The 12,109-nt window shown below is 38.7% G+C and overlaps 1 protein-coding gene across 1 annotated transcript; it reads left to right on the top strand.

Annotated features, from left to right (window-relative positions):
- The first annotated feature begins 600 nt into the window (after window positions 1-600).
- Window positions 601-8,164, top strand: LOC139708525 (ileal sodium/bile acid cotransporter-like). The gene is made up of 4 exons (XM_071620468.1): window positions 601-987; window positions 3,329-3,522; window positions 4,102-4,306; window positions 7,393-8,164. The coding sequence occupies exons 1-4, from the start codon at window positions 715-717 to the stop codon at window positions 7,855-7,857; spliced, it is 1,137 nt and encodes a 378-aa protein (XP_071476569.1). The 5' UTR covers window positions 601-714; the 3' UTR covers window positions 7,858-8,164.
- The last annotated feature ends 3,945 nt before the right edge of the window (window positions 8,165-12,109 follow it).

Here is a 12,109-nt window from a genome sequence, read left to right as displayed (position 1 = left end):
TAAAAAATAAGAATGATTATTTAGCGTCCGGCGTTGAAGTCGCTCGCAGACTGAAGCGATGATTTTTTTTTAAAGGGTCTGAAGGGGGTGCGTTCGCACCCAACGCACCCCCCCCCCCCCCTGGTGACGCCCATGACTTTACTTGTTTTCTCTTTCATATTAAATAATACAAATATAGTAGCAATGCCTGTTAGACATAGCAAATAAAACAAAGTTTCCCTTAGGTCCTGTGAATCTTATGAAAATGTTCTAGAGCATTGGCTAACTGATGACGAACCATTTGCTGTACACGAGACTGCTCGTTCATGTTTATGATTATAGCGTCTGATTTAGCTTATGAATTAACTTTAGCGCTAAATGTGTACATTTGCATATTGTTTATAAATTTGCAAACATAGGAATACCAATTACCTAAAAATGTCATATCACATCAATACCATGCTCTGTCACTAATGACTCAGATAATGATGACATGCTCATACCCCCCCCCCCCCCCATTCTGATGGTGTGAAGTAGTGACCATGGTGACTATAATGGAAGATTCATATTTCCTTTTATTCTGTTGGATACGCACATGATTGTGTACGGAACTGCCCAAAGGATTACGGAAAACAGTGGAATAGCTCTTTAGCTGTATTTGAAAATTTGAAGCATGTATACCTTCTGGGTTCTAGTTCTATTCTCTCTTTTTTGTTTAAAAGGAAAGACAAAGTTATGAAGGATAAACTAACCATGATCACGAACTTTCTACCCAAGGAACTAGTCAAGATGACGGAAAAGCTTGTCTTCCTCACGGAGTACGATGGCACAATGGCAACTATGCTTTTGACTTCAGCCATGAATTCCAGTTTCAACGATACCATCGAAGCGATCCCGACTGTCAACCCTGCTCTTAAACGAGCCACTCAGGTCATCAACATCCTAATATTGACCTTTCTAATGGTCTCTATGGGAGCAACAATTGATGTCAAATCTTTCAAGGAGACGGTGCGTGTATATTAGAGAATATAATGTTCCCAAGCCCGTATGACAAACAGGCTCTCACACACATTATCAATTAAACAGGTTAAGCCATGACCCAACAAGCCAATGGCCGATGTCAGTCAAACAGCTAAAACTCACCACTAGATCTTATGCGATAACCTACTGAACACGAATTAAGCATTTTACTGCTTGCAGTCTCTTCAGTGTTTCTCAAGCCTTGAGGAAAGGCAAAGAACAAAACACATGACTATAGGAGTGTACACTGCAAAAAGTCCGGTGTTAAATAGTGAACACCAAGCTGGTGTTAAATTTTCGGTGCTCATTTATGGTGTTAAATTAACACCTCCGGGTGTCATTTCCAAATTTTAAACTGTTTTTTGAAGAGTTTCTTAGTAACTGCACTTCTTGTTGATTTTTAATTTAAACAAGACGATCAAGAATTTTACATTAAAATAATAGATTTTTGAAAAAATGTGAAAATAAATTTACACCAAAGTAACACCAGCTGGTGTGGTCCTTTATTGAAGCTGGACGGGTGTTAAACCATTGATATTAACACCAACAAATATCAAATCAACACCATGTGGTGTCATTTTTGAATTAACACCAGTACAGTGTCAAAATAACACCAGGTACAGTGTCAAATTAACACCACGAAGTGTCAAGTGAACACTTTTCAACACCATCACAGTGCATTTTTAACACCTGTGGGTGTGGTCCTTTATTGAAGTTTGATCGGTGTTAGATTTAACACCAGTGGTGTTAAATCTAACACCCATGTTTTTACAGTGTATCCATACGCGGGGAATACCAGATTATAAGAGGCTCACATTCATTGACGTTACATACAAAGTAGCTCTCGACTCGACATGACATTACCGTATAGTGTAAACACTGCAGAACAAAAATAAGTCTTGTGACTTCATTCATTCATTCATTCATTTATTTCCAAATCAAAATATAACATTTACAAATATCAAAACATAATTGCCTTGGTACAATTTATACATTTTGAATGGAGAGATAATAGAAAGCACACAAGAGCCTTGTTTGAAAATGATCCCCTACAAACAAATATTAATACATTATTTTCAACTGAACAATTATCAGAAAAATTCAATTGATAAAACAAAAGTGGAAGATACAATGAGAAGAGAAGAAAAGAGGCAGAGGTGGAAACAATGCATACTTATACTTATAGTTTCAGATACATCTCATCAAAAATGCATTGTTTATGAAGCCTTTTAGATTGACGTAAAGTCTTACTGCTCTTTACTGTTGGAGGAAGAGTATTCCAAAGAATAGGGCCATGGTAAAATATGGAGGACTGAGTTTTTGAAATCCGGTTTAATGGTGTGTGAATATTTTGGGCATTCCTGGTATTTATTGTGAATGAAACCATTCAGGGTGAATTGGTTGACTTCGACAGCTGATTAGCATTACAAGCTAATGGTTAATGTATCTTCCTTGAACAGTTGAAAAAAGAAGTTTTCCATGTTCATAAAGACATTCCTGTATAAGATGATACAAGCAGGTTGGTCTTGCCACTTCTTGCAACATTCCGGTGCACGTCACGAGACCGACACACATGATTCGTACAGTCCACGAGTTATACAGCCCACGAGTCGTACAGCCCATGAGTTCGACACTTTATATAAGGAAACAAGGCCTACGAGACCGACACATTGTGTTGTAACTCGTGGGCCGTTTTTACTCATGGTCTGTAGGACCTATGACTCGTGATGGGCTGTACGAACCCGTGGGCTGGATGTCAGTCTCGTGGGATGTCCCTGTATAGGCCACGTGGTCAATGTACATGAGATCCAATCTCGCTGAAGATATTTCTATACACGTGGAAAACATGTAATACATCAAGCCAGTCGTTAAGAATTCGGCTGTATTAGCTTCGTTGATCGCCAAGTTTGTCCGTTTATACTCAACCATTATTTGCTCCCCAAGCCTGTTTGATGGTCTCAGTGCAAACAAGCAAAATAAACAAATGAATTTAACAGATTAATATTAGCTTGCATTGGAAGATATCAGTAAAATGTAAATATTGGCTGTATATCAGAGCGAAGTGGTCATGTCACCCAAGAACAGTAATAAACAGCATTAAAAGACACTATCAACTTTGTCTTCATGTCTGTTGATATAGCAAACCATGAATTGTCTCTATACGTTTGATAAGAATGTTATGTTTTATTTTGTGGGAGATTTTATTGGTGGTGGAGTTGTTGTTTGTTGTAGCCGTAAGTTTGTTGCCGTTTTGATTTTCCCCACAGAATACAGTGATAAAATTATTTTGTAAAATAAATAGTTTCCATTGCTGTTCTTGACGTGACAGTTTCGGCGTCCCGTAGCCTTCTTCATCGGAATGACGTCCCAGTTCGTGCTTATGCCGCTCATTGCTTTCTGCCTCGGCCTGGCCCTAAAACTTGAAGCGGCCGGCGCCATCTCCCTCCTTGTGCTAGCATGCTGCCCCGGCGGAACACTGTCCAATTTGTTCACTTACTGGACAGATGGAGACGTCTGTCTTAGGTTTGCCGCATTTCTTTGATTCGAATGACCCTATAAGTGAGATAAAAAGTCTTTATTGGTCGGGGACGCTCAACTTATATAGAATAAGTGAATTAAGATAATGTGTGAACTGAAGATCCCAAGGTTAGGCGTACGGCCCTTCTACGTCGAATTAAAGATCGTTTTCATTTCCAAATTAAGTAGAAATAATATACTGAATTAGAATGATCAAAGAATGGGAAAAATGAAACATATACAATAACCTTCACAGTATGTTCAGTTATATATAGATGCATACAAGAAAATCACAAAAAGCACTCTGATATATTGCATATTTCATGTTTTTATTATTTTGCCAAAAAAAAATAAATTCTCTTAATCTTTCTCTTCAGATGGACATCAACCATCAGCGTAAAAAGAATTACAGATAAATGAGGCCGTCAATAAAGCGAGAAGTCTGTAAAGCTATAAGCCCCCCTACGCACACACACACACACACACACACATACAGTTTATCATTGGGGATTGACTCCAAGACAGACTATCAGACAAGAATTATGTAATTTCCTGCAAATTTTCTCCCCCTTTTTTCCTGTTCAGTGTTTGCATGACCACGGTCTCGACCGCCGTTGCGACAGGGATGATGCCCCTTAACCTCTTCATTTACACACGTGTGTGGACGGACGACAAGGCCGTCATCCCGTACATCACTATTGTCACAACGCTCATCAGCATACTGATTCCAGTCGCATTCGGGGTGTTCTTGCGCTGGTGGAAGAAGGAGTGGATGAAATGGGTGACAAGGGTGAGCCGATCCCAATCTATACAGCAGGCACACACTGATAGCCATTGAAAGAGTATCAATGGCTATCAATTGCCTATTATTGGGGGGGGGTTGAATCAACCCCCCTCCCTCGACATTTTTCGCGACTACTCCGCCTCGCGAAATTTTTTGACCGCGCCGTTCGCTGACCTTTTACTTTCAAGTCTCGCGCATCTTTTGATACCATTTTCGCGAAAATCGACGCTGCATAATGTTTTATACATGCCTGTCAGACCGAAAATGGCTCAAAAACGTGATTTTGTGTATAAAGTCTATGCAAATGGAGTCATCCCTTCTTATTCATAAAGATATGATTATTTTCACTTTCATAGGCTGAAACTAATTAATTTTAGCATAATTATGCTTGAAATAGGTTCTGTCATAAATTTTGCAGAAAAAAATGATAAAACAAAAGGTCGAAAAAACAAAGAAATATATAAGAAATTCCTAAAACAATAAAATACATAGGAAATTGATTTTCATACCCTATTATTTTGAAGTACATTGTTAGGAATGCTGCAAAGAATGTTTTCACCAAAAATTAGGACTCTAGGAGCTTTAATTTCTGATTTAGAGCAAAATGTATGATTTTATGCATATACTGTATTGGCATAATAATATTGACGAAAATTTCCATTTCTTTTTGTATAGCTTGGTAAATTACGCCACAGGTAATGCACGTGCCAAACTTCATAGCGATTGCGCGATCGACGGACGAGATCTCGGGGGGGGGGGGGGGGGGTTGAATCAACCCCTCCCCGGCCACAGAACACCCAAAAAAGCCCGGCCTGGTTAGGGTTAATGGACTTGTTAAAGGACAAGTCCTAGTACCTTCATAGACATGTGGATTGAGTGAATGCAGCAATATTAGTAGAACCCATCAGTGAAAGTTTGAGGAAAATTGGACAAAAGTTACGAATATTTTAAGTACCTGCACAGTCATGCTGGAAGAGAAGACTACTGCAGTGTATGATGTCACGTGCGTACAACGATATAAGGAAAATAAAAAGAGAATTTCACAAAACTTTACTCTTTGAATAAAGTGCACATTTCTTCGACTTGCTACTGACGTATGTTAAGGGTAATATTATTCCCCTTGCCTTCTGAAAGAGAGAAGTTAAGTGTTCTTTTGTTATGCGAGAAAAATGGAAATATGTTTAATTTTCTTTTTTCTTTCTTTATATCGGTGTACTCATGTGACATCACAAGCTATAGTAGTCTTTTCATCCAGCCGTGACTGAGCAGAAACTTCAAAAATTCATAACTCTTTAACGGATTGTCCGATTTTGCTCAAACTCTCACTGATGTGTTCTACTGATATTCCTGCATTCACTAAACTCACATGTCTATGAAGGTGAATTAAACGTCTCCCTCTTGTGAGCAAGGTCGTCTTCAGTACATAAAGTCCCAAAACGCAGCTATGTAGTCACTCGACACAGGATTATCATATCAAGAAAATTATAAGGTCTGTAATAATTCGATATAAACAAAAATGAAGTTTGTAAGTGTACAAAAATCTGCTTGAATGTTCATGATACCAGCTACCTTACAAAAGAGTGTTCCCGCTCGATGAAAATGAAAACTTGTCTAATGAACTTTGAATGATCGATTATTATGATTATATTTTTAAAAAAAAACAGAGAACGGACAGAAGAATACTGGATGCCCTTTTCCTTCCTCATGTCTTAAGTACCGACTGCAGATCGCTATACTGGTGTAGAGACTATAGCAATCGTTTACATCTGCTTTGTCGAACTTTGCCATTAACTTGCAAATTACAGGTACCTCGAATGAAACATAGTTACGGGATCGTGCTTTTATATACATGGGCCCAAAGCTTTGGAATAGCCTGCCAAAATCCCTTCGACAGGCATCTTCTATTGATGCTTTTAAAAAGAACCTCAAGACCTACCTTGTCAATTTAGATTGACAATTGTTTACCTGTATGTATATGTGTACGTATATTGTTTGTTTGTTTAGTGTTCTTATATCTTCTGATATCTTCTGTGATACTCTGTTGTAACGTGATACATAAAATGTACCCTGTTCTTCAGCGCCATGAATATCTTTTTAGGTGGAATGAGCGCTTTATAAGGCATCTTATATGAAATTAACGAATTGCAATGTTTAAACAAATCCAAAATGCACACAATCTGCAAGAATCTTCAGCTAGTGGACCAGAAGAAGAAGTTTACAAAAGAACAGCTAGCATGCACGGCACTGAGTTTTAATAGGGAGGTGAGAGAAATCACCTCCCTGGTTTTAAAGATGACAACAACAGTAGGCCTATAGTACACACATGTGATCCTTGAATACACCGTGCGTGTAATGTACTATATAGCTGCTTGTACATGCGCTTTCCATTGCCAGCTGGCTAACCAGAAGCGTGGAGGGATCGAGAAAATTTCGGGCTGATGGAGACGCACCCAAGATAGCGCGCTATTTCACGAATTAGCGTTCTAGTTGACGAACTAGACCAAGATTTTGGGGGAAATTTTCCCGATCAAATAGCGCGCTATCTGCGTCTTCACTACACAGATAGCGCGCTATTTTGACATCGGACTAGTTTGGTAACCGCAAGATAGCGCGCTATAGAGTCTCTCTATTATTATTATTAACTTGATGAGAAAGATTTGCCTCAAGTGATAAATCTCAATATTCACTGATCTTCACTCTGGATCACGATGGCATCGAAAACAAGTTGGTGAATGATTTCAGGGAGCAGGCAGTGCTATCATGCTTTCAATCGTATTCGGTTTGGTGATTTTTCTGCGATTTGGTAAAGACGTACTTAAGTACATTACTAAAGTTAATGTTTGACCGAGTTATAGTTTAACCCGACTTTGATGAGTATATAAGCTTAAGCTATTAATAGGTATGTATCTTAAGTCGAAAAAAAAAGCGTGTTGGTCAAATTGTGTCTTCGTCGGGTCCTTGATCTTGGTATGAATAAATACCGACAATACGGCCTTTTGCGAGAAAAATGACAACTATCAATGCACACAACTACATTTCACTTGCAGCATTATCGAAGTTTCCCGTCTTTCTTCTTTTGGTATTCTGTTCAGATGGGCATCGCTGCCGCATTTGCCTGCATAGTGAGTGTCTTCGTGATCAACAGCTTATTGAATCCACGTCTTTTTCACGAGGCCACCTGGGAGCTATGGATTTGTGCAGCCTTCCTGCCCTTGCTTGGCTATGCCATCGGCTACGGACTCGCAGTCGTGCTCCGACAGCCCCATGACAAGTGTCGCACCATTGCCTTCGAGACCGGTTCGCAGAATGTGTCCCTGGCACTGACGCTGACCGTCCTCACGTTCGCCGAATCGCATCTTTTTCTCGACATGCTTTTCTATCCGTCTCTCTACGCTTTGTTCATATACGTTGATTCTTTCATTGTCATCTTGATCTACAAGTTCGGGGTGTGTCTCATAGAACGAAAAAATGGCGAGAAATTACCCGATAGTGACATTGAAGAACACGACGACTTGTCACCACATGGAAACAACTCCTTTCACATGATGAAGACTTAAGGCAATGGCAAAATACAAAAAGAAATAAAGAAAAGAAAATAATTTTTTTTCCCCTGAAATCCTTTGATGCACAATTTAATAGATGTTCTTCGCAATGTCTTGTGCTCATCTTGGAAATTACCACGGTGAATAAACTGCGAGACTGTATTTCGTCAATGTCATAAATTAATTTGTTTTCGGTACTCTCCGAAATGGTTGGTCTTGTAATATTATGTTTATTATGTTTATAAGGTAACACTTTGCAGAAAGGGACACAATATGGATAAATCCCTTTGTACATTCGCATCTTACCGCTCAAAATAAATATTGTAGTTGTGCTTTAGCAGTGTGGATCCAGACGGGGCGCACATGGCGCCCCTTTATTTTTATTTATTTATTTTATTTTATTTATTTTATTTTATTTTTTTTTTTTGGGGGGGGGGGTTGAAACAAAAGAAATCCGCCCCTTTACTTTTGTAAAGCATCCCTCTTTACGGAATTCCTGGATCCGCCTCTGTTTAACGTTCATTTGTACTATAGTGTATCTCCTTTTAAAGTGTGTTGTAACTGTTCGATCATGTCTTTTTATAGTCCACTGAGCCATATTTCACAATGAGCATTTCGCCTTTAAACCGGAGGAAGTTCTTACTACGTCCTTGAAAATCAGAAATATTGCTTCATTCTGAAATGGTCATTCTTATAGGGGTTTTAGGGGACACAAAGTTGAACTCAAAGGACGTCCGTTTGAGTAATGCTGCATTTACACCAGGTTCCCGGCTATAGAACATATATCAACATTTTCCGTCGCGTCCCGCTAGGGACCGCTCCCAAGTTGTGCTGCGGCCTATTACGTGCAGTCACGTTTTGTTTCGTTCATATCGTTTTATTACGGCATTTATACAAGGTTCCTCAAAGGTTCATCACCGGGACTGCCGTGGCAAATTTTTTGACAAAAATCTTACACGACATCAACGGCAATCACGGTCTGTCACGTTTACCTATCCAGTCTCAACGCCTCGTCTCACGTCCATCCCGTTTAGTCAACGGTGGCCTGAAACGTGAGTGCCATGGCTGCCGGGAACAGGGTGTAAAGGCAGATTTAGGAATCTTATCCACTGTATATCACGTGTAGGCCTATAGCTCCCCCCCCCCCCCCAATAAATAAACAGGGATTGACTTTCACGGAAATGTTACATTGTTTATTCATATAATAAAGAATGTTGAACCACAAACATCATTATTGTATTATTATTATTATTATTGTTATTATTATTATTATTATTATTATTATTATTATTATTATCATTATCATTATTATCATTATCATTATTATCATCATTACATCAAAATGCAAATTGAAATATAGAATTTATAACTACAAGATGAATACAATGCTGTTTAAGCAAATAGATAACACAAAATAACAGGACAGAACCATAGCATTTAGATCTGTAACAAGAGATACATTGTGAAATATGCCAGACATTGCCAGAAGCAAAGGTAAGTGATAGTCAGTTCCTCTTGTTGGTTGAGCAATGCTTCCTTATACAACATTTTATAATAGAGAACAACATTCCTGAGACATTATCCATAAAGATAAAGATATATTTTTGCTGATATTGGTAATGAACACACACACACACAAGCACACACAAGCACACACACGCACACACACACACACATACACACAGAAAGAGAGAGAGACGAGAGAGAGAGAGGAAAGGTGAAAAAACCCACCATATTAATTTTACTTTATAGACAGGGTTGGGAGAAAAAAAGAATATGATAATAGGCTGTAGAAATACCCGCAAAATGAATCTCAATCTTCCTGAACGTCAAGGGATGAACAGACAACTGTATGGTGTTGATATTCACGAACGGATGAAGTGGTTCCTTAATTGTCTGCTTTTGAATATGGGGAGGGAATTCACGGGCTAATATAAGTGATGGGGGGGGGGGGTCATATTTTCAGACTTTAAGGCCGTGGTACGCCTTCTCGGAGACCTAGCGATTGTTATATACTAATTGATCAATTTCTATGAGGAAAAAACTTGCTCTTTTTGGTGGAAAATGGAAGAAACAAACAAATAAAGAAAGAAAAAAAGTCGGGTTCGCAGAAATTCGTCGGGAAATTGTTATTTCCTAAAAGATACTTAGTAGTTGAAAGTTGATAATGCTCCGGATATATCATGACCAGGTATCAGATATGAATAAACACGATTCCGCATCACTGATCTCATGACACATATAGACCCGTGCCCCACATACACAACCAGAAACCACAACACACACAGCCCACAACCTAGCACCCACGAACACCCATCAAGCCCAGCATCCACATCAACTATTGAGTAAAGGTAAACAATAAAATCTGTACATAAAGTGTATTTTTAATGTTTTGTTGACCTATATAGCAGCATTGAGATATTGTTTATTTATAATATGCTATCATCTTGTTCGGAATTATATCGAGTCAATGTGTTCTTTATGAAAGGTTATGTACGGCTATAATGTTTACTAGTATACGCTATTGCTGTGCGTTATTTTATAGATATAATCATGTTTCTTTTTTAGTTGATTTTAAGCGTATTTCACATATATTGTTGTTTTACATCCCGCAAGTAATGTTTTAAGCAGCTCGGGTGATGCTGCAAGGAGTCCCTTGCTTTTTCTTGTCTGTTAACGTAGCCCTGATGAAGGTCCATTGAAGGACCGAAAGCTCGGTGGCCATTAAACCTGTTGAAATCTACAGCTATACGCCTACCGCTCTTTCGACTTCTCATTATACACTGTATACGTATATATACGTATAAAGTGTATATACGTACATAAATATATATGTATATATATATATATATATATATATATATATATATATATATATATATATATACAGGGCCGGCGCAGTGTTTTCAAAAGTGTGGGGGCCCACTTCCAGGTGTCATGAGCTAACAAGCAAAAAAAAAAAAAAAAAGGGTCGGCAGCTCATCTCTCCCCTCCCATTTTATTGCCATGCCCTTACGTACTTCCGGGTTGAAAAAAGTGTGGGGGCCCAAAGTGATGACACCCTATGTATTCCTTTGTATGGCGCACAAAAAGTGTGGGGGCCCCGGCCCCCACGGCTGCGCCGCCCCTGATATCATAAGATTGTTATAACACCACAGTGGTTATAGTTTTGTAGGAAACCTTAATCAGACAGCTTCTCGAAACTGTGTACTAAAGTTTGTACTGTATTTGCCAATATTATTTCTAATTTTGATCTGATTCGCTAACAGTGTTTGACCTACTGAAGAAACACCGAAATCAATACTATTCAATCAACCTGCCAATCTCGTCTACTTTGCCTGTACATTGTTACTGTCCGGAATGTTTGCAAAAAGCAATACAATCCCAGACGAAAGTAGACAGGTTCAAAATGATAACTTATTCTATAGTATGGACAGCTGTTTTGCAAATCATACCTGTGGATATCAATGCAAATAACGTTCATTATGCGTCACAAAATTTGAGGCAGATGTATTGCTCAATTCCAGAAGGGTGCGTGACTAAAAAAAAAGAGACCAAAATAAAAGAAAAAATATGCATACATCAAGATAGCAGGTACCTGTTTTACGACTTAAAGAATTCGGTCTTGTTCCACTTTATTTTTGTAAGATGCGGGATTGATGTCTCTGTGTGTGCGAGTGTGTGATATGAATCGACGAAGTCATGTAATGTGGGAGATGAGATCTGAGTGCACGGTTGTTTTGAGTGAATTATATGTTTCAATAGATTTTCAGTCATAATCATCTATATGGTATAGTACATTCACTAAATGACCATAAACAACAATATCGCGATCATTAAATGAGATTCTTCGTGACAAGAGTCTACCCTCAACATTCACAAGTCCCGGCATCTGATCCAGTAGTTTAAACAAACGTCCTATACCAGTAGGCCCACATAAGAGGGTTGCGTAATGGCCAATACAAAAAGGTCTATAAGGAGAAAAATGAATACCCCCCTGTGTCCAAAGTACTACAACAGCCCATCATGCACTGATATTCCCAATAAAACGATTTAAATCATATCATGCCTCTAATTTGAATACTGGAAATAAGTTGCAGCGTGCAATACAAGACAATAGTATAGCCGCCACTGCCGTGACTCGTGCAAGAAATAGCTTGCGCTCTCCGGCCTAACAACAATGGACGTTTAGATTTTCACCACTTGTGTTACGTATAGATGTCCCTATTCTTCTGATGGTTGTGTTAAAGATACTGCCTGTTAAATG

This window comes from Diadema antillarum, unplaced genomic scaffold (assembly GCF_040938485.1).
Source record: "Diadema antillarum isolate AM-2024a unplaced genomic scaffold, OU_Dant_1.0 seq00001347_RagTag, whole genome shotgun sequence".
NCBI classification, from domain to species: Eukaryota; Metazoa; Echinodermata; class Echinoidea; order Diadematoida; family Diadematidae; genus Diadema; species Diadema antillarum.
The sequence above is the reverse complement of the archived record's forward strand: the minus strand, read 5'-3'. Positions and strand labels throughout refer to the sequence as shown.

Coding starts and splice junctions, on each gene's coding strand:
- LOC139708525 (XM_071620468.1), top strand. CDS start 715: ATGAAGGATAAACTAACCATGATCACGAACTTTCTACCCAAGGAACTA. Junction 988..3,328: donor TCAAATCTTTCAAGGAGACG/GTGCGTGTATAT, acceptor TTGACGTGACAG/TTTCGGCGTCCCGTAGCCTT. Junction 3,523..4,101: donor GATGGAGACGTCTGTCTTAG/GTTTGCCGCATT, acceptor TTTCCTGTTCAG/TGTTTGCATGACCACGGTCT.